Source organism: Pseudophryne corroboree, chromosome 4, assembly GCF_028390025.1.
Source record: "Pseudophryne corroboree isolate aPseCor3 chromosome 4, aPseCor3.hap2, whole genome shotgun sequence".
Classification (NCBI taxonomy): domain Eukaryota; kingdom Metazoa; phylum Chordata; class Amphibia; order Anura; family Myobatrachidae; genus Pseudophryne; species Pseudophryne corroboree.
In genome coordinates this window covers 630,990,935-631,018,274 of record NC_086447.1, presented here as the reverse complement: position 1 = coordinate 631,018,274, position 27,340 = coordinate 630,990,935, and the positions used below count along the sequence as shown (strand labels likewise).

The window sequence follows — 27,340 nt, the reverse complement described above, 5'->3', positions numbered from 1 at the left end:
CAATGAATGGTATAATGATAAGCAGGACCCCTCCCCTTTAGAATGTAAGCTCTCACGAGCAGGGCCCTCTTCCCTCATGTGCTTATCCTTTCTTACTTTAATAATCTTCAACTGCATCAACTCCAGCAGTCTTCTGCCACCTGATACTTATTCCAGTGTCATCTGCTGATGTTTATTTATCCTGTACTTGTCCTATACTGTCATCAACTGTAAGTTGCTGTTTTCCTGTTTGATTATTTATGTACTCTGTAATTGGGTGCTGCGGAACCCTTGTGGCGCCATATAAATAAAGGATAATAATAATAATAATAATAATAATAACAGTCTTAAAGATGCATTGAAGAAATGTTCATACAAGTGAGTTTAAACAGGCTTGTGAAGAATTGTCCAAATGAAGCTATGACTGATGCCAAACTGTAAGGAGTGTTAACTGGATATTGTAGACATAAATGAATAACTGTAGAGATTTGTACTGAAGCTTAAAGGTTAAACTGGAAGGCTGTGAAGAATTGTCCTTGATTGCAGCAACAATGAAAATACAATACTGAATAGAATACTTGTAAATTGTGAAGATGCACTGTGAAACTGCAGCAGATGACAATGATGAAGAATGAGTTAAACTGAGAGCTGATTAAACGAGCACCTGAGTTTAGTAGAATTTTCCAAAGGCTGTGTGATTGAAGCAGGCAGACAGGGTAACCTCTCACAAGACTCTGGAAATCCACCTGTTATCACTGGGAGAGCGATTGACTGACAGCACAGCAGGGAGCTGGTGGATCTTTTGCAGTGAAGGCTGCAGGCAGACCTCTGGGAGCAGAGGCAATATCTGGACCACTGGAATCACACAGAAAACCACGGAGAGAGCACAGAGCTAGGGTACACAGTAGCTACAAAAAAGCACTGGCTCACAGTAACATAATCCCAGCCTACTTAAAGGTAGCACAAGCACGGGATTGGCTAACACTTACCCACAGGTGTTTCACAAGTGCTCTCAGGTGCTCATTTGGTCTCCAACATGGCCACTTCCTATACTGCAGACACACAGCGATACCTTTGGCCATTTGGTCCCCGCACTCCCAGCTCCCAGAACCTGCATCACCTCTGCCGCTGACCACGCCGCATCCCCACATGGCCGCACAGCACCGCGAGCAACCGTGCAATGGACGGACCCCAGAACCCACAGAGGTGAGTGATCGGTGCATGACAGTACCCCGCCCCCCTTTAAGGGTGGACTCCGGACACCTTTGAGCTTTGTCAGGATTCTTGGAATAGATTTTTGTACCAGTCTTGGAGCATGAATATCTTCGGCAAAAACCCAAGACCTCTCCTCCGGACCATAACCCTTCCAATCAACCAGAAACTGCAGACGTCCATATCGACGACATAAGTCCACAATCACCTTAACCTCAAATTCCTCATCCTGTAAAGAGTAAACTTTAGGAGGTTTGGACAGGGCAGAACGAAACTTATTGAGAATCAAAGGTTTCAACAACGATGTATGAAAGGCGTTAGGAATTTTCAAAGAAGGTGCAACTTGACTTTGTATGACACTGGATTGAGTACCTTTTCAATGGGAAGTGGACCAATAAACTTGGGAGCAAACTTCTTAGAAGGAACTTTGAACTTAAGATTGAGAGTAGAAATCCAAACTTGGTCTCATACCTTGTAGTTTGGTACAGCCTCACGTTTTCTATCTGCGAAAGATTTATAACGAGCAGAGGATTTAATCAACGATTTGCACACACAACTCCAGATTCTAGACAAACGTTGAAGCACTTGATCTGCTGCTGGAACCTCTTGAGCTGGCAACGGATGGAACTCTGGCACACGAGGATGAAAACCAAAGTAAGTATAAAATGGCGTAGATTCTAAAGACGAATGAAAGAGATTATTATGGGCGAATTCTGCCAATGGAAGGTAGTCAATCCAATCATCCTGTGAGAATGATATGTATAACCGGAGAAAGGTTTCAAGATCTTGATTTACTCTCTCAGTTTATCCATCTGTCTGGGGATGATATGCCGAAGAAAAATCCAACTTAATGTTTAAAGATGAACAAAGCGACCTCCAAAACTTGGCAACAAACTGTGTTCCCCGAACAGAGATGATCTCTCGAGGAAGGCCATGCAACGTAAAGATCTCAGAAATGAACAATCTGGCTAGTGAAGGGGCTGATGGTAATCCAGTTAATGGAATGAAATGCGCCATTTTCGAAAATCGATCCACTATCACCCAAATGGTATTCCGCCTTTTTGATGGAGGTAAATCGAAATCCATTGAGATATGAGTCCACGGTTGTTTGGGTATAGATAACGGATGTAACAAACCTGGAGGAGAAACCCTTGGACTCTTATGTTGGGCACATTTAGGACATGCTGCTATAAACTCTTGAACATCGGCTTTGAGACGTGGCCACTAGTAAGACTGTTGAATAAATTTGAGAGTCTTTAGGGCCCCAGGATGACCCATGAAAGATGAAGAGTGAGCCCAAGTAAGTAGTTGTTTTTGAAGGTTTGTGGCGACAAAGGTTTTGCCAGGCGGAGGAACTGGGACCGGAGAAGTTCGAGTCGTTAGAAAGGACATAGGACTCACAATGGCTTGATTCGTGGTAGCATCATTTGATTCAGAAGAATTGAAAGACCGAGAAAGGGCATCTGCTTTTTTGTTTTGAGACCCTGGACGATAGGTGAGCTTAAAATTCAATTGGGTGAAGAAAAGAGCCCATCGAGCTTGTCGTGGATTCAAACACTGAGGCGCCTGCAGATAAAGAAGATTCTTATGATCAGTATATACTGTAATGGGGTGTTGTGCTCCCTCTAAAAGGTATCTCCACTCCTCAAACGCCAATTTGATGGCAAGTAATTTCTGCTCCCCAATTGCTTAATTATGTTCGGCCGGTATTACCTTATGGGAGAAATATCCGCAGGGATGGACTTTTTTATCTTCAAAGACTTGTGACAACACAGCTCCCACTGCTTCCGTAGATGCGTGAAAGGGACTGTTCAAATCTGGCTGTCAGAAGAATGAGGGCTGACAGAATGGCTTGCTTTAAATCGGAGAAGGCTTTGATTGCTTCAGAAGACCAGTTCGTAGGATTTGCTCCCTTGCACGGATGCGGATTAAATTGTAGGCTCCATGAAGATCTAATTTTGTAAATACGGTAGCTCCCTTTACCCGCTCAAATAATTAAGGAATTAACGGCAATGGGTACTTGTTCTTCACAGTGATCTCATTAAGCCCGCGATAATCTATGCATGGTGGTAAACCACCGTCTTTATTCTTAATGAAGAAGAATCTGGCTCCTGCAGGTGAGGAAGATGGTCTAAAAAATCCTTTGGTTAAATTCTTTTGTATACAATCAGACATAGCTTGAGTCTCTGGGATGGACAGCGGAAAAATTTGCCCCCTAGGAGGTGTTTTGCCCGGCACCAAAACGATTGGGCAGTCCCATTCGCGATGAGGGGGTAAGGAGTCTGCCGCTTGTTTACTGAAGACATCCACAAAAGATACATAGACTGACTGACTGGAGGGGTATAATTGAAGCGAAACAGTCCTTGGTACAAGATTCACCCCACAAAAGAATTTCCATGGTATGCCAGTTGAATTGTGGATTATGTTTCTGCAGCCAAGGTAATCCAAGTATCACATCATGAGAGGCTTTGGGAATCACGAGGAAGGAAATATATTCGGAATGGAGCACACCAACTTTCATCTTGAGACATGCTGTTCGATGAGTAATTATGACGTCTGGAATTCGACTTCCATCCACTGCTGTAACAGCAACTGCAGATGAGACAGGCACCATCACTAGAGAAACCGTTGTGGAAACCGAGACAACCAGAGCTGGAACTTGAACTTGTGGTGTCTTTATAGCCGTATGAAGAGCCTCCAAACGATCTGCCATAGTTTGCATAAACTGAACTATTTGTGTCTGTATGGACTCCTGATTTTCCAGTCGGGAAAGGATGTTTACCGTAGCACCGCCTCCTGCGAATTGGTCACCCGATGGATCCATGTGCTTACTGTCAGGGCCGAGTGTTTTTGTGAATCCATTAACCCTGGACCAATCAAAGGTGTAGGTGCTGGTGTATGATGAAAGCAGGGAGGAGGAAGAAAGTTCAGTTTCATGCATTTATTAAAGGCAACAATTCCAGTAAGGAGTTAAATGACAATTATTAGTCACAATATATATACTAACGTATGGCAATGAATGGTATAATGATAACCAGTAACAGTCTTAAAGATGCATTGAAGAAATGTTCATACAACTGAGTTTAAACAGGCTTGTGAAGAATTGTCCAAATGAAGCTATGACTGGTGCCAAACTGTAAGGAGTGTTAACTGGATATTGTAGACATAAATTAATAACTGTAGAGATTTGTACTGAAGCTTAAAGGTTAAACTGGAAGGCTGTGAAGAATTGTCCTTGATTGCAGCAACAATGAAAATACAATACTGAATAGAATACTTGCAAATTGTGAAGATAACACTTGAAGCACTGTGAAACTGCAGCAGACGACAATGGTGAAGAATGAGTTAAACTGAGAGCTGATTAAACGAGCACCTGAGTTTAGTAGAATCTTCCAAAGGCTGTGTGATTGAAGCAGGCAGACAGGGTAACCTCTCACAAGACTCTGGAATTACACCTGTTGTCAATGGGAGAGCGACTGACTGACAGCACAGCAGGGAGCTGGTGGATCTTTTGCAGTGGAGGCTGCAGGCAGACCTCTGGGAGCGGAGGCGATATCTGGACCACTGGAATCACACAGAAAACCATGGAGAGAGCAGAGCTAGGGTACAGTGTAGCTACAACAAAGCACTGGCTCACAGTAACATAATTCCATACTGCAGACACACAGCGGTGCCTTTGGCCATTTGATCCCAGCATTCCCGGCTCCCAGAACCTGCATCACCTCTGCCGCTGACCACACCGCGTCCCCACATGGCTGCACAGCACCGCGAGCAATCGTGCCGGCAATGGACAGACCCCAGAACCCACAGAGGTGAGTGATCGGTTCGTGACAAAGGGGTGACAACTTATTGTTGGAGGGGCATGGTCGTGACAATGCAGGCATGTACGGACAATTTGCGGGGTGGGCCGCGGTGGCTGAGTGACTTCAGACGCAGCCGCTGCGACCCGAAAAATGATGGGTAGCCGCCAGTCAGAGGGCTACTTGAAACATACGAAACCATCACCGCAGTGCGATGCTTTTGCATGTCTGCGGGGGTGGTGGCTTTGGATCGGGCAGGCGGGGCAGACTTGCCCTGTGCTGGGCGTCCCTTCACATGTCTAATGCTGGGTACACACTGGCAGATATATTGGCCAATCAGTTGGTTGTCCAATATATCTTTTGCTGATCTGCAGGTGTGTACAAGCAATATGTCTGTGAAAGACGTCTTTCACAGATATGTTGCATCTGCTGTGCAACACAGCAGATGGCCAATATATCTGCAGATATATTAGTGCATCTTTCAGTGTGTATGAACAATCCCCATCTGCATATATAGCTGCAGATAGATTGAACAGCAGATATATATTTAAGATATATTGGTGCATCTTTCCGTGTGTATGAACAACCACCATCTGCAGATATATCTGCAGATCAATTGAACTGCAGATATATCTGCTAGTGTGTACCCAGCTTTAGAATCTGATCGTAGATGTGCATTTCTTCGCACATCTACGATCAGGTCTGATTTACCCCCTCAGTCTCTCCTCACTGACTGGACGCAGCAGGCTCAGCATGGCTACTCCCAGCATCAGTGAGGAGAGGAGGATCTAGCAGGGACAGCAGATGTGCCTGCAGCAGGACACTGCTAAGAAAGAAGCTGCCCAGAGGGATCAGGAGGCGCCCTGTGCCATATAGCAGCCGCACCCCCTCCACCTATGCCTATGGTAACTAAGGTTATTATAATTAGAAACAACGGGTGTTCAAAGTTTATGAGGAACTGGGGATTCCTGATCTATGTACATATGTATGTATATGTCACATCTACAGTGTTTGTACATATTCACTTACTTCGGGATGTGTCTATAAAAAAAACTGTGTGACTAGGTAGTGATTATACTCTAGCTAGAAAAAATGATGTGCTTTTTAAAAAAAATAAACTGTCTATTTAGGACGTGCTTAGGATCCAACAGTCAGAATCCTGGCCCGGGGGGGGGGGGGGGGGGGGGGATATTAGGGATTGTGATCATCGGGTTGCAGGTGTTGGTATACTGACAACTGGCATCCCAAGAGCCAGGACATGCTGTCACACTACCGAAGATAAATACAGAGCACATAGTATCAGTGACTACTTAAGACATGATAATAAAGACTTAAGGTGGGTACACACTGGCCGGGTCCGTCGGCCAGTGTGTACGGGCGATGTCTGTGAAATCCGTCTTTCACAGACATATCGCGTCGGCCCCGCAGTACAGCCGATGGCCAATATATCTACCGATATATTGGCGCGTTGCTGTGTGTGTACGGGCGACCAGTACACATGCTGCGCCAGCCGGCGGTGATTGACAGTTGATCGGGCAGTGTGTATGGTATGCTCAACACACTGCCCGATCCGTCCATAGATAAATCTGCCGATCAATTGATTGGCAGATATATCTATCAGTGTGTACCCATCTTTACACTGTAAGAGGGTTTTACTAACCCGTATTGATCCATTGCATCTGCTGTCTGCAGGATTCATGTGAGGTGTGTGTGTGTGTGTGTGTGTGTGTGTGTGTGTGTGTGTGTGTGTGTGTGTGTGTGTGTGTGTGTGTGTGTGCGTGCGTGCGTGATGATTGTGCTGATGAGTTTAAGTACAGGATCATTTATAAAATATACAATGCTGGTTGTAACCCGGCAACATGGAGTGCCTCCGCCCTGGCCCCGAGGTCCTGAGAGAGCCCCAAAGTTCACATGCACAAAACGCTTTGAGTTCGACCAGCCGCCCGCAAGGAGACAAAAATATAAAAATTATCAAGCCACCCCTCCCTGGTTAACAGGAAGACCACAGTGCTACAATTTGCAGACGTTTAGGGGGTGGGGCCAAATGCTACGAAGTATCGCCTCTATGAGACCTGTGCTGTGTAGTCAGGTAGTGTCTATCCTGCTCGCTCCCACTCCCTCTCTTTCCCTGTCCTCCTCTTGCACCCCTCTCTGACACTCTCGCCCTGACACTGTTTCTCTCTCTCTCCCTGCCGCTGTCTCTCTCTGTCCCTGCCACTGTTTTTCTCTCCCTCTCTCTGACAATGTCTATTTCTCTACATGACACCGTTTCTCCCTCTCTCCCACCCTGACACTGTCTCTCTTTCTCTGTGTCTCTCTCTCCCTGAAACTGTGTCTCACTCCCTGACACTTTCTCTCTCTCTCCCTGACACTCTCTCTTTCTTTCTCCTTGGCAATATCTCTCTTTCTCGCTCTCTCCCTGACAATGTCACTTTCTCTCTCTCTCTTTCTTTCCCTGACACATTTTTTCACCCTCTCTTGCTTCCCTCTCGGTCTTTCTCCCTCCCTCCCACTCTCATTCACTCCTGCTTACTCTTCTCCCTCTCTCTTGTTCCTCCCCCTCTTTCTCTGACACCCTCTCTCTTTTGCTCTCTCCTCTCACTTCCTCCATTCCCTCTTTTTTAATTAAACCCTCTCTCTCGTTTTGACACCCTCTCCCTATCTCTCCTTGACACACCCCTGTCTCTCTTTCTCTCACCCTGACACCCTTTCTCTCTCGCTCCTCCCTTTCTCCCTGATACCCCCTTTCTCTCATTCTCCCTGATCCATGTACCGGGCCTCAAGATTTCTGTTGCCAGCCCTGCCTACTTGCAGCCTGCATGCATAATGGTATCAGAAGAGCTTAGGAGGCCATAATGTGGAAACAAAAACAAGTTAAACCAGTTCATTGTTCTAGTCTCTCTCATACTGTACTTATGTGGCTATGTACCCAATGTGCTTCATCCTTTGGTAGGACTTCCTCATAAACTCTGAACAAAATAGTGGGCTTATTAGTTAATTGATGTTTATTTTCTCACACAACATTTTGAGTTGGAAATCAGTCATTACTAAGCTAACAACTGCTTAGATATTTTAAATTGAGTTATAACACTCAGAAGATTATGGTTTATTTAAAAAAAATTAAATGCACTTTCTCCTTTTCATTTGATGGCATCCTTTTAAGATGACAAAATAAATGATCCTGCATTGATATATAAGGGTGACATGTCCACTTATAGAAACATCAGTTAGAATGTTGAAACAGCACATGCATTGCTATAAATACAGTGACTGAAACAATAGCTGTTATTATTGGATGTAACAGAACATTTTAGTATGTATACACAGCAACAATTTAACAATGTACCGTACCTTGCTACAACCGACAATATTTATTGCAAAATAGGGTGAGCATTTTAGTCAAGTGGTAACAATTGAAGAGCACACTACCAACATTAGCCACAGGCAGAGTAAATAACAGTTTTTATTTTGCAAACACATATTTAGCTTTTAGGAAGCAAAGCTTATACAATCATTGTTTGAGAAACTCTGCAGACTTTTACTCACCAGGTAAAGGACCACTTGTGCTCTTCAGGCCAGGTTGCAAGATCCTATTCTGTGCTGCACAAGCATCAGTGATCATAGTCCGCAGTTTCATGAACTGAGCAATGCTCTCCTAAAAGCAAATTAATTCTACAATGATAACATGTTCAAAAGACCAATACATTGAAAAAAATCACATAGTTTAGTAGATTATATTTTGCATATTTTCACATGTACCGAAATGGACACTTTCAGGTGTAGTGGTTTATTTACTAAGTCTTGGAGTGAGATAAAGTGGATGGAGATAAAGGTCCTGATGTATGATCCTCCATTATGGGGTAGAAGTGTTATCTGCACTGATAATGTTTCTACCCCATGTACAGTAAGTCTGCGGCGGTGTTGGCATGTGACAAGCTATGCACCCCTGTCATTATCGTCACTGCTATTTATTAAGATATCACACCGATATGCAGGCCAATGCAAGAATGGTCCGTGGCACTGACCGTTCCAACACCTGCAGCTATCAATTTCGATAGCTGCAGGTGTCGTTGTCCATACACAACAGGAGGGTCAGCGCTGTCCCTGGCTGCGACAGCTGCCGGCTCTGGGCTGCATGTGAGATCTCGTGATGCATGCAAGATCTCGCGTATGCCCAGTGAGCCGGCAGGGGCAGAGACACAGCGCCTCAGCACTAGGCTGATGCACTGTGGGGGGCTTGGTAGAGATCGCCGGAGGGGGGAGTTTTCACTCCCCTTCTCCAGCAGCCAAGGTGTTCTTACATCTCGGTGCTAGTTCTTCCTGCTTTGTCTCAGTAAAGAGGCGAAGTGGGAAGAGCCAAACCAGCATGATATGTGCCAGTATCATACATCTGCCCCAAAGTACCAGCCAACCAACTCCTAACTGTCCTTTTTCAAACACAGTGGGGTAGGTACTATAGCGGCAGAGATAGTACCTCACTTCTTTACAGGAAGGTACATCAACGAGATGTAAGAACATCTCATTTGCCGATCCCCGCTAGATAGTACAGCGCATCAGCCTAATGCTGATCACTGATGTGCTATGTCTCTCCCCCGTCCAACTCCAGGGCGCATCTTTTAGACAGCAGCGCCAATAATGACAGGATAATAGCGCCCCTGTCACTGAGCACACACCGCCGCATTAATACATAGGGGAAGCTGTGTCAAGGTACATAACGAGCGCTGATACCTCTTCCCCCTATACTGGCTGTTCATACGTAATGCACTTAATTTAACGTCTGTCGGGATCCCGGTGGTCAATCTACCAACACCAGAATCCCCACAGACAGGGAAATGCCAGCAAATGGAATCCTGACAGAAGCTCGGTATTCCCACTCAGTTGGTGGTCCATGCCACCAACCGAGGAGGAATATAATAGTGTGGTGAGCAAAGTTCGGCACCAGGCCCGAAGCGTGGCGAGCGCAGCAAGCACAGGAGGCGACTCACTCCTGGGATCGGTCTCCTGACCGCTGGTATTTCATAAGGAATCTGTTCATAAATCTACCCCAGTGTCTGTAACATTGCAGTTAGGAGCTGATCGGTTGGTATTTCGGTCCACTTTATCTCTCTCCAAGGCTTAGTACATAGACCCAATAATTTGCTTGCATATACCCAACTGTACAGAAAGCAGGTATGTACAAATCATTTTATTACAGTACTATATATAAAGTGGTGTAGGAGGAAAATCTTACTATCCCTCTATCTTTTAAATTAGTACATATACTTATGAAGGCAATGGTTTACTGACTGATGAAAGCATCAAGGGGATTTTTGGATGTGTCTAGAGTGAAAGCTTTACACACAAAGGGGGAAATGTAATAAGGTGTGAGAATCTGAAAGGGAGATATTTAGGGAGATTTCTCCTTTTTTAAAGTGGCAATCATTTACATGGCAAAATCAACCTGTTTTTGCCACGTAAATGATTGCCACTTAAAAAAAAAAAAAAAAGGAGAAATCTCCCAAAATTATTTATTTATTATTTATTTATTAACAGTTTCTTATATAGCGCAGCAAATTCCGTTGCGCTTTACAATTGGATATAACATTGATATAACAAACTGGGTGCAAACAAACAGTCATATAGAGGTAGGAAGGCCCTGCTCGCAAGCTTACAATCTATGGGGAAATAGGCATGTGTACACAAGGAAAGGTGCTATCTGTTGGATAGTTGTCCGCCAGATTGCAAAGGTTCTTGGTGGGCTGCATGATATGGTCATACAGCAATGATGAACCGGGTTCGAGAGGAAGGGAAAGTGAAGAATGAGAAGGCATGTGAGGATATGTGTGGGCGGTTATGTGGGCGGTTCTGGAATTTGATATGCTTGCCTAAAGAGGTGAGTTTTCAGGCAACGCTTGAAGGTTTGGAGACTAGAGGAGAGTCTTATTGTGCATGGTAGGGCATTCCACAGAGTGGGTGCAGCCCGATGAAAGTCCTGCAATCGTGAGTGGGAGCGAGTAATGAGTGTGGATGAGAGAAGCAGGTCTTGTGAAGAGCGAAGAGGTCGGGTTGGGAGATATTTTGAGATAAGCGAAGTGATGTACGTTGGTGTAGTTTGGTTAATGGCCTTGTGTGTGAGTAAAAGTATTTTATATTGAATGCGGTAGAGTACAGGTAACCAATAGAGGGACTGACAGGGTGGATCTGCAGACGATGAACGTCTAGTGAGGAAGATTAGCCTCGCCGCTGCATTCAGAATGGATTGTACTGGTGAGAGTCTTGTTTTGGGAAGACCAGTTAGGAGACTATTGCAATAATCAATCCGGGAGATAATGAGAGCGTGGATTAGTTTTAAAATCTCTCATTTCCTGATTCTCACACCCTATTACATCTCCCCCCAAAATGTTTTATGCCAGGAATTTGAATAGATGTGCTGTATATGTATGCTTCCTATCTTATTATGTATGAGTGCGTAGACCACTTGTCTGTACAATACACTATTCCAAATTTATAGTGCTGATAAAAATTTTTTTTACTGTGCCACTGAGCTATAGATTCTTTATTTTCACTTATGTTGCTGTTTAAAGAACTTTAGTAATAGTTATTTTTGATTTCAGTAAGGGTCCTATGTGTCCCAAGTTTGAACTATTTGAAAAACCATGCTTGATCTGGGTTGTGTATGCCCGTCTATTCACTTACATGTCTATCAATATCTGACACACAGAGGCACCCTGAAAGGTCTTACACAATGATAAGTTATGAAGTACATATGAGATTTTGTATTGGACTATTGCTAAAAAGGTGGACAAGCTTTGTGATGATAAACCATTAATCATAGAACCTTGCAGAGATGTATTTGCACAGGTGCCTTTGGAATGCAGAACCAATCACGGTAAGAAAGACAAATATCCTTTCCTACATACTTAAAGTATGTTCTGTAGTGTTCAGGATTTCAGAAATGAGTGTCTCAGCATAATTACTGATTTGAAAACAGGTAAACAGAATGTTTAAGTCAACAACAGGTACTGTCATGGAATACATAAATAAGCTTTAGTTGTATCTGTCACTTAACCTTCAATACTGAAAAGCTCAGCCTGAGAAGGAAATGAGAAGTGATTGCACAGTGCAGTACACGATAGCCCGACAAAGCATTCAATTCATGTTACTGAGATCACACTACTGCCAAAGTACTTCAATAAATTTACATTGCGCAATATGCAGTACAGTTAAAAACAGAAATATCAAAGTGTTTTGAGACAGAGCAATACAGATATACTTGCATAAAGGGATTGCCATAAATTCAGATTATAAGTAAAGAGGTTCCATTATCTAAATAAAACAATATATCACCATTAATAGCAATGAGAACTGGCGGTAAGTTTATCAAGTAACAATTTGGTTAATTAAATGTTATTTAGGCAGTTTTCAAATTGCAATATTTATTAATGATAATATCCCCAGACCATTACAAAAGTGCAACTTTGAAACCAGAGACGTAAAAAATATAAACTGACAGATATATTAACCAGCGGTTTCACAAACTACTAGAGATCGAAGCACTTACAAGGAGCAACAGATGTGAACTGAGATAATGGCCATTATGCCCATCTAAAAAATAGATTGTCAGCCAATCAGGAATGCCAGACGATGAGACCAAGGAGACAGAGGAGATGAGACTGCTCCAGATTGACTAATAAGTAGGCAGCCATTCCAAACATTCCAAACATTAACTCATTTTGCGTATGATGCTTCTTCTGACTTCATCTTGCCTCAATTCGGGCTTTCTTTTTTAGTGGGGTTGGAGCTAAATCATCAGCGACCTATTTTCTTTTACGTCCTAGAGAATGCTGGGGTCCACATTAGTACACAGGGGATGTTCCAAAGCTCCCAGAATGGGAGGGAGAGCGCGGAGGCTCCTGCAGAGCTGATTGACTGAACTTCAGATCATCAGAGGCTAAAATATCGAACTTGTAGAACTTTGCAAACGTGTTCGACCCAGACCAAGTTGCAGCTCGGCAAAGTTGTAAAGCCGAGACACCCCGGGAAGCAGCCCAGGAAGACCCCACCTAAGAGTAGAGTGGGCCTTGACAGTCGTAGGACACGGCAATCCTGCCGTAGAATACGCATGCTGGATAGTGAACCTGATCCAGCGAGAGATCGTCTGCTTAGAAACAGGACACCCAATTTTCTTGGGATCATACAGGACAGAGAGTCCGATTTTCTGTGACGAGCAGTCCTCTTCACATAGATTTTCAGAGCCCTTACAACATCCAAGGACTTTGATGAAATTGAGTAGTCAGTACATAGCCACTGGCACCACAATAGGTTGGTTGATACGAAATGCCGACACAACCTTCGGAAGAAACTGCTGACGTGTCCGGAGCTCAGCTCTATCTACGTGGAAGATCAAGTATGGGCTTTTACAGGACAAAGCCCCCAACTCCGACACACGTCTAGCAGAAGCTAAAGCCAACAACATGACAGCCTTCCATGTAAGAAATTTGACCTCAACCTCCTGTAGAGGCTCGAACCAGTCTGATTGGAGGAACTGCAATACCACGTTAAGGTCCCAAGGCGCCGCAGACGGCACAAAGGGAGGTTGGATGTGCAGAACTCCCTTCAAAAAGGTCTGAACCTCAGGGAGGGCAGCCAATTGTTTCTGGAAGAAAATGGATAGGGCAGAAATCTGGACCTTCACAGATCCCAACCTCAGGCCCATATCCACACCGGCTTGTAGGAAGAGGAGAAACCGTCCTAGTTGAAACTCCACCGCAGGAAAATTCTTGGACTCACTGTTTAGACGTAACTCCTTTCCTAGCCTGTATCAGGGTAGAAATAACCTTGTTCGGAATACCCTTTCGAGCTAGTATCAGGCGTTCAACCTCCATGCCGTCAAAAGTAGCTGCGGTAAGTCTTGATAGGCGAAAGGCCCCTGCTGCAGTAGGTCCTCCCGAAGAGGAAGAGGCCTCGGATCTTCCAGCAGAAGACCCAGAAGATCCGCGTACCAAGCCCTTCTTGGCCAGTCCGGAGCAATGAGGATTGCCTGAACTCTTGTTCTCCTTATGAGTTTTAGAACTCTTGGAATGGGAGGAAACACGTACACCGACTGGAACACCCTCGGAGTCACCAGGGCATCCACCGCCACTGCTTGCGGGTCCCTCGACCTGGAACAATACCGCCAAAGCTTCTTGTTGAGACGAGAGGCCATCATGTCGATCTGAGGTACGCCCAAAAGATCTGTTACCTCCTTGAACACTTCGGATGGAGACCCCATTCCCCTGGATGGAGATCGTGTCTGCTGAGGAAGTCTGGTTCCCAGTTGTCTACTCCCGGAATGAAGATTGCTGACAGCGCCAACGCGTGCTTTTCTGCCCAGAGGATGGTTCTTGTTACCTCTGACATTGCAGCTCTGCTCTTCGTTCCGCCCTGTCGGTTTATGTAAGCCACTGATGTCACATTGTCCGACTGCACTTGAACGGCCCGATTTCTCAGAAGATGGGCCGCTTGGAGAAGACCATTGTAAACGGCTCTTAGTTCCAGAATGTTTATCGGCAGGCCGGCTTCCAGACTTGACCACCTTCCTTGGAAGGTTTTTCCTTGAGTGACTGCGCCACCCAGCCCCGGAAACTTGCATCCGTGGTTAGAATAGAAGGATCACCATCTTTCCCAGAAGGCGAATGCACTGATGAACCGACACCTGGGTTGGTTTCAGTACATTCCGGACCGTCATTTGAAGCACTAATGCTTTTTCCCCTGGAAGAAACACCCTCTGCACTTCCGTGTCGAGGATCATTCCAAGAAAGGACATTCTCCTGGTTGGTTCCAAATGAGATTTTGGAAGATTCAGGATCCAAACATGTTCCCTGAGAAGCTGGGTCGGGAGCGCTATGGACCGCAACAGCTTCTCCTTGGACGATGCCTTTATCAACAGATCGTCCAGATACGGAATATGTTCACCCCTTGTCTGCGGAGGAGAGGCCAAATGGTAGGGCCTGGAACTGAAAATGACAGTCCAACAGTGCGAATCGAAGATAAGCTTGATGCGGCTGCCAAATCGGAATGTGGAGGTACGCATCCTTGATATTCAGAGATACCAGGAATTCCCCCTCCTCCAGATCTGATATCACTGCCCTTAGAGACTCCATTTTGAACTTGAACTCCCTCATAAAGGGGTTTAGTGATTTTAAGTTCAGAATGGGCCTGCCCGAACCATCCGGTTTCGGTACCACGAAAAGGTTCAAATGGTAACCTTTGTTTTGCATATATGGTGGTACTGTCACAATGACCTATGCCTCCACCAACTTCTGGACGGCTTCTTGCAGGACAGTCCTCTCTCGCAGCAGAGCTGGCAAGCCTGATTTGAAAAATCGGTGAGGAGGGAGATTCTGAAATTCCAGACTGTACCCCTGAGACACAATATCTTGCACCCAGAGGTCCAGGCCGGATGACTCCCAGACGTGACTGAAATGCCTGAGTCTCGCTCCCACCAGCCCCACCTCCAGGGTGTGCAGTCCACCATCATGTGGAGGACTTTGGTGTACCTGAAGCAGGTTTCTGTTCCTCGGAACCTGCAGCCGCAGGTTTCTTGGACTTGGGCCGACCTCCCAGAAAGAAGGTGTTGGACGGCTTGGCCTTTCTGGGCTTGGTAGACCGAAAGGGCTGTGATGTAGCTGAAGAAAAGGGTTTCTTTGGAGCAGGTGTAGCTGAGGGAAGAAAAGGTGACTGACCAGCCGTAGCCGTGGAGATCCACGCATCTAACGCTTCCCCAAAGAGAGCATGACCTGTGTAGTCTGCACACTTCTCCTGGATTCTGCGTCAGCAGACCACTGGCGCAACCACAGTCCTCGACGAGCTGATACAGACATGGAAAAAATTCCCACAGCCATGGAACCCAGGTCTTTCATGGATTCTACCAGAAATCCTGCCGAATCCTGAATGTTATGTAAAAACAATTCAACATCACATTTCTCCTTAGTATACAAGTCTTCAAGTAACGTGCCTGACCACTTTACTAGAGCTTTGGCAATCCAAGCACTGGCAATAGTGGGACGTAGTATTGCCCAAGAAGCCGTGTACATGTATTTGAGTGTATTATCAATTTTACGATCATCCGACTCTTTCAAGGCGGTAGATCCTGGAACGGGATCAGTAGTAAATCCCGCTGGACGGGATCCCGGCGGTCGAAATACCAACGCCGGAATCCCGACCACACAATCCCCACAGGGGTGGCGAGCGGAATGCAACCCCTTGCGGGCTTGCCTCGCTTAGCTCGGCACACTATGATATTCTCCCTCTATGGGTGTCGTGGACACCCACGGAGGGAGAATATGTCGGGATTGTGCCGGTCGGGATTCCGGCGTTGGTATTTCGACCGCCGGGATTCCGTCCAGCGGGATGTTGACCGCATCCCCCTGGAACAGGTAAAACCACCTTTTTTGAGAGTCTGGATACTAAGGCGTCAACAATAGGCGGGTTTTCCGATTTTTTCCTATCCTCTACCAGGAATAAATGCCACCAGAACCCTTTTAGGTATCTGGAATTTTTTATCCGGGTTTTCCAAAACCTTTTTAAAAATAGCATTTAATTCTTTTGACGCAGGGAAGGTTAGCGAGGCTTTCTTGTTTTCAGCGAAGTAAGCCTCCTCAATCTTCTCGGGTGTTGTATCAGCAATATTCAACACATCTCTAATAGCTTCCATCATCAACTGCACCCCTTTAGCAAGAGATGCTGCCCCCGCAACACATCCCCGTCACCGTCTGCAGTGTCAGAATTGGTATCCGTATCATCTTGCATGATCTGCGCAAGAGCACATTTATGTGAATATACAGCGGGGAGCCCTGAGGTACCAGAACTGGGCCAGACTGCCATACAGTTCTGTAAAGCCTGAGTTGCAGATTCATTTCGTGAAACCCTATTTGAAATCTGAGAAATCATAGATTTGATAGAGGATAACCACTCAGGCTCCCTTGCTGGTATCTGTGCTAAACCAGTGCAATCCTGATTACATGGAATGGGATCATCCTGAGAGGACATATTCTCTGCAGCATATGACCTGGACATTGCTTAATGGAGACCACACACACTCCACACACACACAGTGGAGGACAGACAGTTTCACCCCCAAGAATGGCAAGAGAGACACAGAGATTGGAGCCAACCCACACACAGCGCTTTTAATGTAAAGGGAGACACCTACTAGCGCTGACTGTGCACCTTAATAGGTTACACAGTCTTATTGCAGCCTCCCCTCCCCCCTTCTACAACCCCCTGGTACCGTGAGAGATAGCTGGAGTTGCTGTGGAGGGACTTGCTCTTTCTGGACAGCGTTGTGCAGGCAGGAAAATGGCGCTGAACACGGCTGGGTGCTCTGAGGAGAGGCTCCGCCCCAAAAATGGCGCTGTCTTCCTGCTCTTCACAGGATTATATTGGCCTGAGGTAAAATGCTGGCTGAGATCCACGGACCCCGACAGGCTTGCTGACCAGTGCAGGGTTCAGGCGCTGGCTCAGGGCGCCCCTCACAGCGCCGCACTAAGTACCGCTGAGCCTCCGAAGCGCAGTTAGTACTGCGCTCCTACCCTGTTGCCACCATCTTCACACCGGCCCCCCGCTTGCTAGGGGGGTCAGTGACTCACTCGCCACTGATCTTCAGCTCTGTAAGGGGGTGGCGGCATGCTGCTGGGGTGAGCGATCCCCTGTGGCGGGGAATGATCTATCCCCTCAGGAGCTCAGTGTCCTGTCAGCGGAGTTAGTGGCTTAGACCCCGCAGGGTGGACACTATTCCCCCACTTAGTCCCACGAAGCAGGGAGGCTGTTGCCAGCAGCCTCCCTGTAAAATAATAAACTCTAAAAAAAAAACTTTACTAAAGAAGCTCTGTAGAGCTCCCCTAGCTGTGACCGGCTCCTCCGGGCACATTTTCTAAACTGATTCTGGTAGGACGGGCATAGACGGAGGAGCCAGCCCACACTCTCAAACTCTTAAAGTGCCAATGGTACCTGGTGGACCCGTCTATACCCCATGGTACTAATGTGGACCCCAGCATCCTCTAGGACGTAAGAGAAATGGGGGGTGCTCCACATTACTGCCTTGCTGCGGGTGACAAAAATTCAAGTTTTTGCCCTGCCCAGATGGTGCATTTAAAACAGAGTTTTCCTGAGACTGCAAGGAAAAATCTGTGTTAAGTTCAGCATTTGGGTCTTACTGGGCAGACTAGTGGCACTCAATTGAATATCTCAGGGCAGAATTGGGTCTTCTCTATTAGGTATAAAGAATTCTCAAAAATATGGTTTCAACCTTAGAGATCAAAGCAGCTATTTTGTGTTTTAAAACAATGTTTGCTAATTTATATAAGTTTTTGTTATTATTTCTATTTATAAAACAAAAACTTACTAACGGAATACCACTAACTTTTGTGGTAAGAATCTCCAAACTCAATCCTCCAAACAGGTGCAATGAAACAAAATTTCCTGTAATTCAATCATTTTCAGTGAGGCTGTTACAGTTTATTTTTAACCTTTTTATACTATTTTTGCATTTGTTAAATCTCCCATGCTGCTCTCGTTTCCTTGTGTGTTTTTTTGCCCCAATACATTATGTTAGAATTAGCATGGATGTATAAGTAGTATAATTAGTGGATGTGCTATGGCTGTTTTCTACCCATTTGAGACAAGACTTATTTTCATTGTTTTGCACTGCACTGGTTTCAGATAGAATAAACTTTTAATTTGTTAATCTACCCTCAACAAATGATTATTCTTTTTTTTATGAGATAAGTGTTTCAGTTGATATAGTAATGAAATGGGCTATCGAGTACAGATTTGAGGGTAAATTTACTACAGTTTCAAAACATGAAAAGTGGAGGCGTTGCCCATAGTAAAGAGGTTCTAGCTATCATGTTTGCATTGCATTCTAGAAATTATATAATAATCTCATACCTCCCAACTGTCCCAATTTTCGCGGAACAGTCCCATTTTTTTGGGACTGTCACGCTGTCCTACCTGCGGGCTGCAGTGTCCCACAGTGGTAGTGGTGGTGGTGGTGGGGGGGGGGGGGGGGGGGGAGGCAGTTGGGAGGCTCCTGTCACTGCTGCTCTGCTTAGCTGTGCACATCTATTCACGAGTGACAGAGGGAGAGGGGGCATGCCAGCAGCTCACAGAGTGCTGGGCATGCCCCCTCAATGACGGAGAAGGAAGGCGTGGCTTACAATTGCGGCATCGTCGTGAAGCTGCGCCCCCCTTTTCTGAGGCCATGCCCCTTTTTCGGGAGCACCGCTTCAATAGGTAAGAATGTTGGGAGGTATGTAATCTGGCTGGTTGATATGGTTGCTTGTCTATTTAAGAAATGTTTGTAAAGCTACCCCTAAGGCTGGGCACACACTTGGCGATATGCACCTGATAAATATCGTCCGATCCACCGGATTGGACGATGTATGGTTCACATCGCCCAGTGTGTATTCAGTATATCGTTAACGATGCGCGCTCCCGTGGGTCATTAACGAGGTACAATATTTTAGATTTCAACTTGAAATCTATAGATATTGTACAAGACGGCATGCACCCACATCCAGGTGACGAGAAGCAAGCAATGTCATTCAGTGTGTATGAACGATATTGTTTCTAATGTGTCATAGACAAGTGTGTACCCAGCCTAAGAGTAAAAAACGCGCAAAAAATATATACATTTTCAGAATTTGTCCAATGAATACTGTTGCATACTAAATTATTTGACCAATTCTACCAAGGACAGAAAATTATAGAGGCCTGGCACTTCTGTACAGGACAAAAAATATACAGTAGAATGCTGACTGAACAGGTAATAGATTTAGGGACCAAATAACATGGTTTTGCAAAAGCACAAGGTAGAAATACTGCAACAGTGAAAGGAGTGTGAGTCCTGTATGCTCCCGGAACTCCTTCATAATGTCCCATATATCGTTTAGAATTGGAAGTGCATTGGGGCAGATGTATTATCCTGGAGAAGGCATAAGGAAGTGATAAACCAGTGATATGTGCAAGGTGATACACGCACCAGCCAATCAGCTCCAATATGTAAATGAACAGTTAGGATCTGATTGGCTGGTGCCTTTATCACCTTGCACATATCACTGGTTTATCACTTCCTTATGCCTTTTCCAGGTTAATACATCTGCCCCATCCCTTATTTCTATTCTCCATAAAACAACAACAGAAATTCCCTAGGCAGTAAATCACCCACTGTCAGTATACTATACTATATTTGTAAATTTACAATGTTTATAAAACAAAGCAAGATGTTTAATGTGCACACACTCATTAAGATCCTGGTTGTATATTTTCACAGAATCATTCTCTTATATGGCTTGTTTTTGCTTTACATTTTTTGGGAGGGAATGTTTGTTGAGTAAGGCATTTCATGTTAAATCTCTCCTACATAAATGTAAACAATAAAATAAAAAAAATAATATTTACAGTAATAACATGATATTAGACAATCTAATCATACCTAACCTCATAACTACCTCAACTACAAAAGCAGATCCGCAGTTGTTTCAGCCAATGCACATATACCCACATCTAAACGTAATATGTGTACATTACTCCCAGGAGTTATAGATAAAAAGTTATTATTTACATTTAAGAACAGTTAACAGCCAAAAATGAAAGAGAATGCGTGACATTAGAAATGTAATATTGTTCCATGCATGCTGTCTCTGGTTAGTAGAAAGATCACCAAGTGCATAATATTTAGCCCCCTGGGCTGCAAACTGTGTTTTCAGTTGAAACACTGAACAACTTTCCTGTACATTAACTAAAAAACAGTCCTCTTACAAGAAAAACTTCATGTCTGTTCCTAAGATTACAATAATCATAAAAACAGGTTATTCCTATGTTCCTAATGAAACAAGTTTCAAAGTGGATAGCTTGTAAGGAAAATGCTCATTTATTATCTAAAACAATACATTTTGAAGCAGTTAGAGGACGCACTGTGTGCCATTATTAATGAGAACCAGTGGAGGGCAGCCACAATGTATTATAAATCCATCCTGTCAGATTGATTATTGGTACTATACATTCAAATGTACAGTAAAACAACCAGTTTCCGCTAGATGCACTCACTGCTACTTATTTCTGTCTGCAATTGCTAAAAACACAACAATGTGACAGCAATCTCTCATTTGGTCTATAATCTAAATTGAAGCTGCCAGGGATTGAACACTGTGACTGTAAATAGGATAAGAATGAAAATCTAAATTAATCCATGTTACAGACCTTGGCCGTTGCCATTGGAAAGAAAAAATATTTGGTAATAGTAAAAATATAGACGATATGGTAAGAACTTACCGTGATTTCTCTTATGTCCACAGGTATCCACAGGATAACAGTGGGATATGGTTGAGCGACAGCGGAAATGGCACCAACACGGTCACGAGCTTTCTGGCCTCCCAGGATGCATCGGGGCCTTCACCATATAGTCCCGCCCACTGACTCAGTCAAAACAGTTCTTTCCACAGCGATTTAGGCAGGAGCATCAGGTAGAGACCTGTTTAGGCGATAAGAACACCCATGCATACCCTTCCATACAAGAAGGAAGAGGTTTAGTGAGTGTCAAGATCCTCAAATCAGGTGCGTCAGGGTGGGATCCCTGTGGATACCTGTGGACATAAGAGAAATCACGTTATCAACGGTAAGTTCTTACCATAACGTCTATTTCTCTGGCTGGGTTCACAGGATTATCCACAGGATAACATTGGGATTCCCAAAGCCAATTCTAGTGGTGGGGACGCTCCTGATTACACAGGAGGACCTTTTGCCCGAAGTCTGCGTCATGAGCGGCAAAAGTATCCAAGGCATAATGTCTAATGAATGTGTTTATGGAAGACCATGTGGCTGCCTTACATATTTGTTCTGCTGAAGCACCCTGTTGTGCTGCCCATGAAGGACCTACCTTACGTGTAGAGTGTGCAGAGACATTAGCCGGAGTATGGAGATCTGCATGAGAATAAGATTCTGATATTACCATTCGGAGCCATCTCGCCAGCATCTGTTTACTAGCAGGCCATCCTCTTCTATGAAATCCGTAGAGGATGAAGAGAGAATCTGTTTTCCTGATGGCACTAGTACGATCTATGTAGAGTCTTAAAGCTCGGACTACATCCAGCGACGCTTGTCCTGCAGATAGTCCCGATACCTGAAAAACTGGGACTACAATCTCTTCATTCAGGTGAAACTGTGACACCACCTTTGGAAGATAACCAGATCTCGTTCTGAGAACTGCTCTGTCTGGAAAAAACTTAGGAAAGGAGACTTACACGATAACGCTCCCAAATCTGACACTCTTCTGGCTGACGCCATTGCCAGTAGAAAAAGTACTTTAGCCGTTAACCATTTAAGATCTGCTCTCTTAAGTGGTTCAAACAGAGGACCCTGGAGGAATTTAAGAACTAAATTCAAATCCCAAGGAGCTGCAGGAGGAACAAATGGAGGTTGAATATGTACCACTCCCTGAAAGAAAGTACGTACATCCTGTAAATCAGCAATCTTTCGCTGAAACCATACAGTTAACGCTGATACTTGAACTCTCAAGGAAGCCACTTTCAAACCTTTATCCAATCCTGCTTGAAGGAAATCCAAAATCCTGGATACTTTAAAAGATCTTGGATTCAAATTTTTTCCAGTACACCAATATTCTATGATACACACGAGCTGAAGAAGGCTTTCTTGCGCTAGGCATAGTTTGGATTACTTGTTTTGAGAATCCTCTAGCTTCTAAGATAGAGGTTTCAACAGCCACGCCATCAAAGACAGGCGATCCAGATGACTGTGACAACAAGGACCCTGCATTAGCAGATCTGGATGTTGAGGGAGCAATATTGGTGCTTCCACGGACATACTCAGAAGATCTGTGTACCAATGCCTTCTTGGCCAAGCTGGAGCTATTAGAATTATGGCTCCCTTTGCTTGCTTTATTTTTCTCACTACTCTGGGTAACAGAGATATTGGAGGGAACAGATACGCCAGATGAAATTTCCATTCTCCGCTCCGGGATCCTTTGTTCTCGATCCGTACCTCTGAACTATGTTGTTTAGACGAGACGCCATGAGATCTATATCTGGTAGACCCCATCTGTTCACTATTGCCTGAAACACTTCTGGGTGTAATGCCCATTCGGTTTCCTGAATGGTGTGTCGACTGAGAAAATCTGCTTCCCAGTTCAGTATACCTGGGACAAATACCGCTGACAATGCTGGGAGATGGAGTTCTGCCCATCTTAGAATGGGAGTTACTTCCTCCATTAGTCTCTTGCTGTGAGTTCCTCCTTGATGATTGAGGTACGCTACTGCTGTCGCATTGTCCGAGCGAATCTGGACCGGTCTTCCTTGCAGACTGTCCTTTGCCTGAACCAAAGCCATGTAAAGGGCCCTTATTTCCAACAGATTTATTGGCAGGCGACTTTCCCTTGCGGTCCATCTTCCCTGGAACCACAGGCTTCCGAGTACCGCACCCCAGCCTTGCAGGCTGGCATCTGTTGCCATTCTTTTATCCAAAAGGGTCTCCCCTTGTTTAAATGGTCTGTCTGTAGCCACCACGCTAGAGACCTTTTTACTTTTACTGGAAACTTTATCATCTGCTTTTTTATCGTCTGATGATTTCCGTTCCATTTGGTCAGAATAAGGTGCTGCAATGGTCTGGAGTGGAATTGCGCATATTCCACCATGTCGAAGGTTGATACCATCAGACCCAACAGTCGCATTGCTGCATGGACTGACACTGTCTGGGCGTGCAACGCTTCCTAAGCCATGACCTGCACCTTGACTATCTTTTTCTCTGGTAAGAGAACTTTCTGTAGGTCTGAATCCAATATGGCCCCCAAATGAACCATCCGCTGTGATGGATTCAGAGACGACTTTTCCCAATTTATGAGCCACCCGTGTCTCTGTAAACAAACTATTGTCTGTTGAAGATGGCTCAAAAGTAAATCCTGCGAATGTGCTAGGATTAACAGGTCGTCGAGGTATGGGAATATTCTTATCCCCTGTTTGCGCAGACAAGCTGCCATAACCACCATAATTTTGGTAAACACCCTGGGTGCTGTTGCTAGCCCGAAGGGCAAGGCTTGGAACTGAAAATGCTCCTGGAGGATGGCAAACCTGTGGTAACACTGATGAGACAGTGCTATAGGCACATGTAGGTAAGCATCCCGTACATCCAGAGATACCATGTAATCTCCCGGTTCCATAGCCAACATTATGGAGCCTAATATCTCCATGTGGAACCTTGGGATCCAAATGTATTTGGTCAACATTTTCAGATTGAGAATTGGTCGATATGACCCATTTGGCTTCTGGATCAGAAATAGATTGGAGTAAAACCCCTGTCCCCTTTGTGATGGAGGTACTGGGACAATCACACCCGACTGCAGTCATTTTTGGACTGCTTCTTGCAGGGCTTTGGCCTTCGACTCTATACGAGACGGGCTGGTACAAAAAAATCTTTGAGGAGGCTGCCTCCTGAATGGGAACCCATACCCCTGAGATACCACCTTCTGCACCCAAGCATCTGTTGTTGACTGCTGCCATATGTGTGCAAAATGAAGGAGTCGGCCCCCAACCCTGGAATCCTCCAGGCGGAGGCCCGTCTCTTCAGGCTGATGGTTTCTGTTCAGGCTTGGAAGCTGGCTTTTTGCTAGCCCACTGCTTCCTACCTCTGGTTTTGAACTGGGGTTGCTTAGGCTCCTCTTTAGCTTTCGCTTTGCTTTGCCAACGAAAAGAGCGAAACTTTGGACCCTTGGACTTAGGGTTATAGGTAGCCGGAAATCTGACCTTCTTTGATTCAGCCTCTGATTCTAGGATATCAGATAATGGTTTCCCAAACAATATATTACCAATGAAAGGCAATGCTTCCAATTCTTTCTTGGATTCCGCATCTGCTTTCCAGGTACGTAGCCAAACTGCTCTGCGAGCGGCTACTGTAAAGGCTGAAGCTTTAGAAGCAACTGTACCCATATCAATTGCTGCTTCTTCTAAGTATTGGGCAGATTGTCTTAAACGGCTAAAAAGATCCTCTTGTTCCGTAGTAGGAGAAGAGATGCCCATTGCCTTTGCTACCCAGGCCGAAACCATAGCAGGTCTTACCACTGCTCCTACTAGAGAAAATAAATTTTTCAAGAGGCTATCTACCCTTCTGTCTGTGACATCATTTAGTGAGGTAGATGACAGTGGTAAAGCAAATTTATGCACAAGTCGCAGAACATGTGCATCTACTTTTGGAGGAACTTCTCTTTTTGAACACTCCACATCTGGAAATGGATAATAAGAATCCCATCTTTTCGGAATCTTATATTTCTTACTGAGCGTTGCCCAAGACTCATCCATCATTTCCGTCAGCTCATCTGACGCTGGGAATTCAGTTTTAACTGATTTTGTGCGTTTAAACACAGGTGCTTTAGATTTTAACACTGTCTTGGCTGGCTCTTCCAAAGAGAGAACAGCCTTCACAGCATTAATAAGTTCAGCTACATCTTCTGAACTAAAACTCTGCGACTGATCATCATACGGAGTATTTGAATATACTGTATCATCATCTGTTGTATCATCTTGTGTAGTCTGCCACAAAGACGCATCTGTCTTAGTCTTACCTGTCCCTTGGTTGCTTGTAGAGGCTACTGGAACCAAGCCGTAGGAAGGGAGCTGCATGTATGGGTTAATAGTGTAACCTAACCCTTGAGGTGGTGCTACCGGAGTTAACCTGTCCGCTATTGAAGATAGAGTCTTTGCGAACATATTCCATGGTGGTTCTGTTGGTGGTTGAACCACCTCCTGTTTTTCACTTTGCTGAAAAGCAAAACAGTTCGCACACAAGCCCTCATAAGTGACCAATTGGTCCATACCAATTAACCCTGTTTTACAAGATAAGCATGTTAGGGATGTAGGAGTGCTTGATAAATTCTCCTCGTCACTTTTGCCGCTCACAGACATGGTAATAACCTGTTAATGACTACACAATTTGTGACTGAAAATTACCTATATATAAGTATATAGAAGTGAGATCAATCTGACCACAGTGCACCTGAATTGAGGGTCAGAACAGGACTGACATTACACAGAAAAGTCAGCACACATACTAGCAGTCAGTCACATGTCAAAGCATTAGACATTGTCATATGAGAATACAACCCCCATAACAACTTATAAATAAGTAGGAAAATTATACTTGTTTTAATTGGTTCTTTTTCAAACATAACATGCAGAAAACACAGTAATATACAGATCTCATATGCAATAGGTACTAAAAATTATCAATTCATACTAACAAGTAGAGAGCATTTTTAGTACTGTATACCCTTCCTCTGGAGAGCGGGATACAGGGAGACTCACCACACTTCCATATCCAAGCAAATGCGCTCGTAAGACGCTGAGTGGATTCAGACGCTACTGATGTACACTACCACAGCTGTAATTGATAACGGACACAGTCGCTCACTGACGGACACGGACGCTCAGCAACTTCCACGTGTATGCAGACGCTAAGGCCTGCGACTCGGTTTAGGCGGGATCTCTAGTGTACACAACCGCAGCGTCTAAGCTGTGACCGAGTACCCTTGTGGTAGCATCTGAGACGGAAGTGAGGTAATTCAGTTCAAGGACGGGAGACGCCCGGAAACTGGTCATGAACCCGGAGGAGGGGCGACCAGGAGAGCGTCTGAATCCCCCTGTTGACTTAAACCCTAAGGATCGCGGCCTCTACCTAGTCCTGGCGCCTATGATCCCTAGAGCGTAGCGCTGTCGCACTCGAGATGTTCGGCACATCAACACACTGTTTGTAGTCTCCACCAATACAGTGTAGCTGTGTCCGGACCCCCCTAGTAACAGGAAATCCATAGACTTACCGTCCCCCCATGCTCCGGCCACGGCCTGGTTACGTCTGCTGGACCTGCTAGAATATCCGACACAGACGCCCATCAAGACAGCACTATTACCGTGAAGGTAAGCGTTGTTGTGACCCGGTGGGGAGTTGTTAGAGCGACTCTTTCCAGTATACGTTTAAGACGCTGTTAAGAAAAGTCGCTCAAAAAAAACATAGTAAGTCTATAAAAATAAAATAATAAAAGCTTCAGGCTGCTTTTCTCAGCAGACAACAGACAAAGAGGATGGGGGGTGCAAATCCCCAACCCCCAAATTCCCTTCCGCACACTGAGAATTACCTGTAACAATCCCTGAACCTATCTGGTAATAAAATTCAGAGAATTCGTCACAAATGTTTGCAAACACATGTTTAGCTGCTGGCCACTTCACGGCTTCTCTGATACAGCAGTCCTAACCTACATAATAGCAGTGCCCACATAGGGCCATGTAATTTGTCACAGTACGCCTCATGATAAAGGCTTTTACTAAAACACT

The 27,340-nt window shown here is 44.9% G+C and overlaps 1 protein-coding gene across 4 annotated transcripts in view; it reads right to left on the bottom strand.

Moving 5' to 3' along the window:
• The window catches only part of FAM120B (family with sequence similarity 120 member B), a 650,519-nt gene that overhangs the window by 105,818 nt on the left and 517,361 nt on the right, over positions 1-27,340 (bottom strand). For all 4 annotated transcript variants that reach the window (XM_063917695.1, XM_063917694.1, XM_063917697.1 and 1 more), the window contains one exon: positions 8,538-8,646. In XM_063917695.1, coding sequence (XP_063773765.1) covers positions 8,538-8,646 — 109 coding nt within the window. The remainder of the gene's footprint in view (positions 1-8,537; positions 8,647-27,340) is intronic.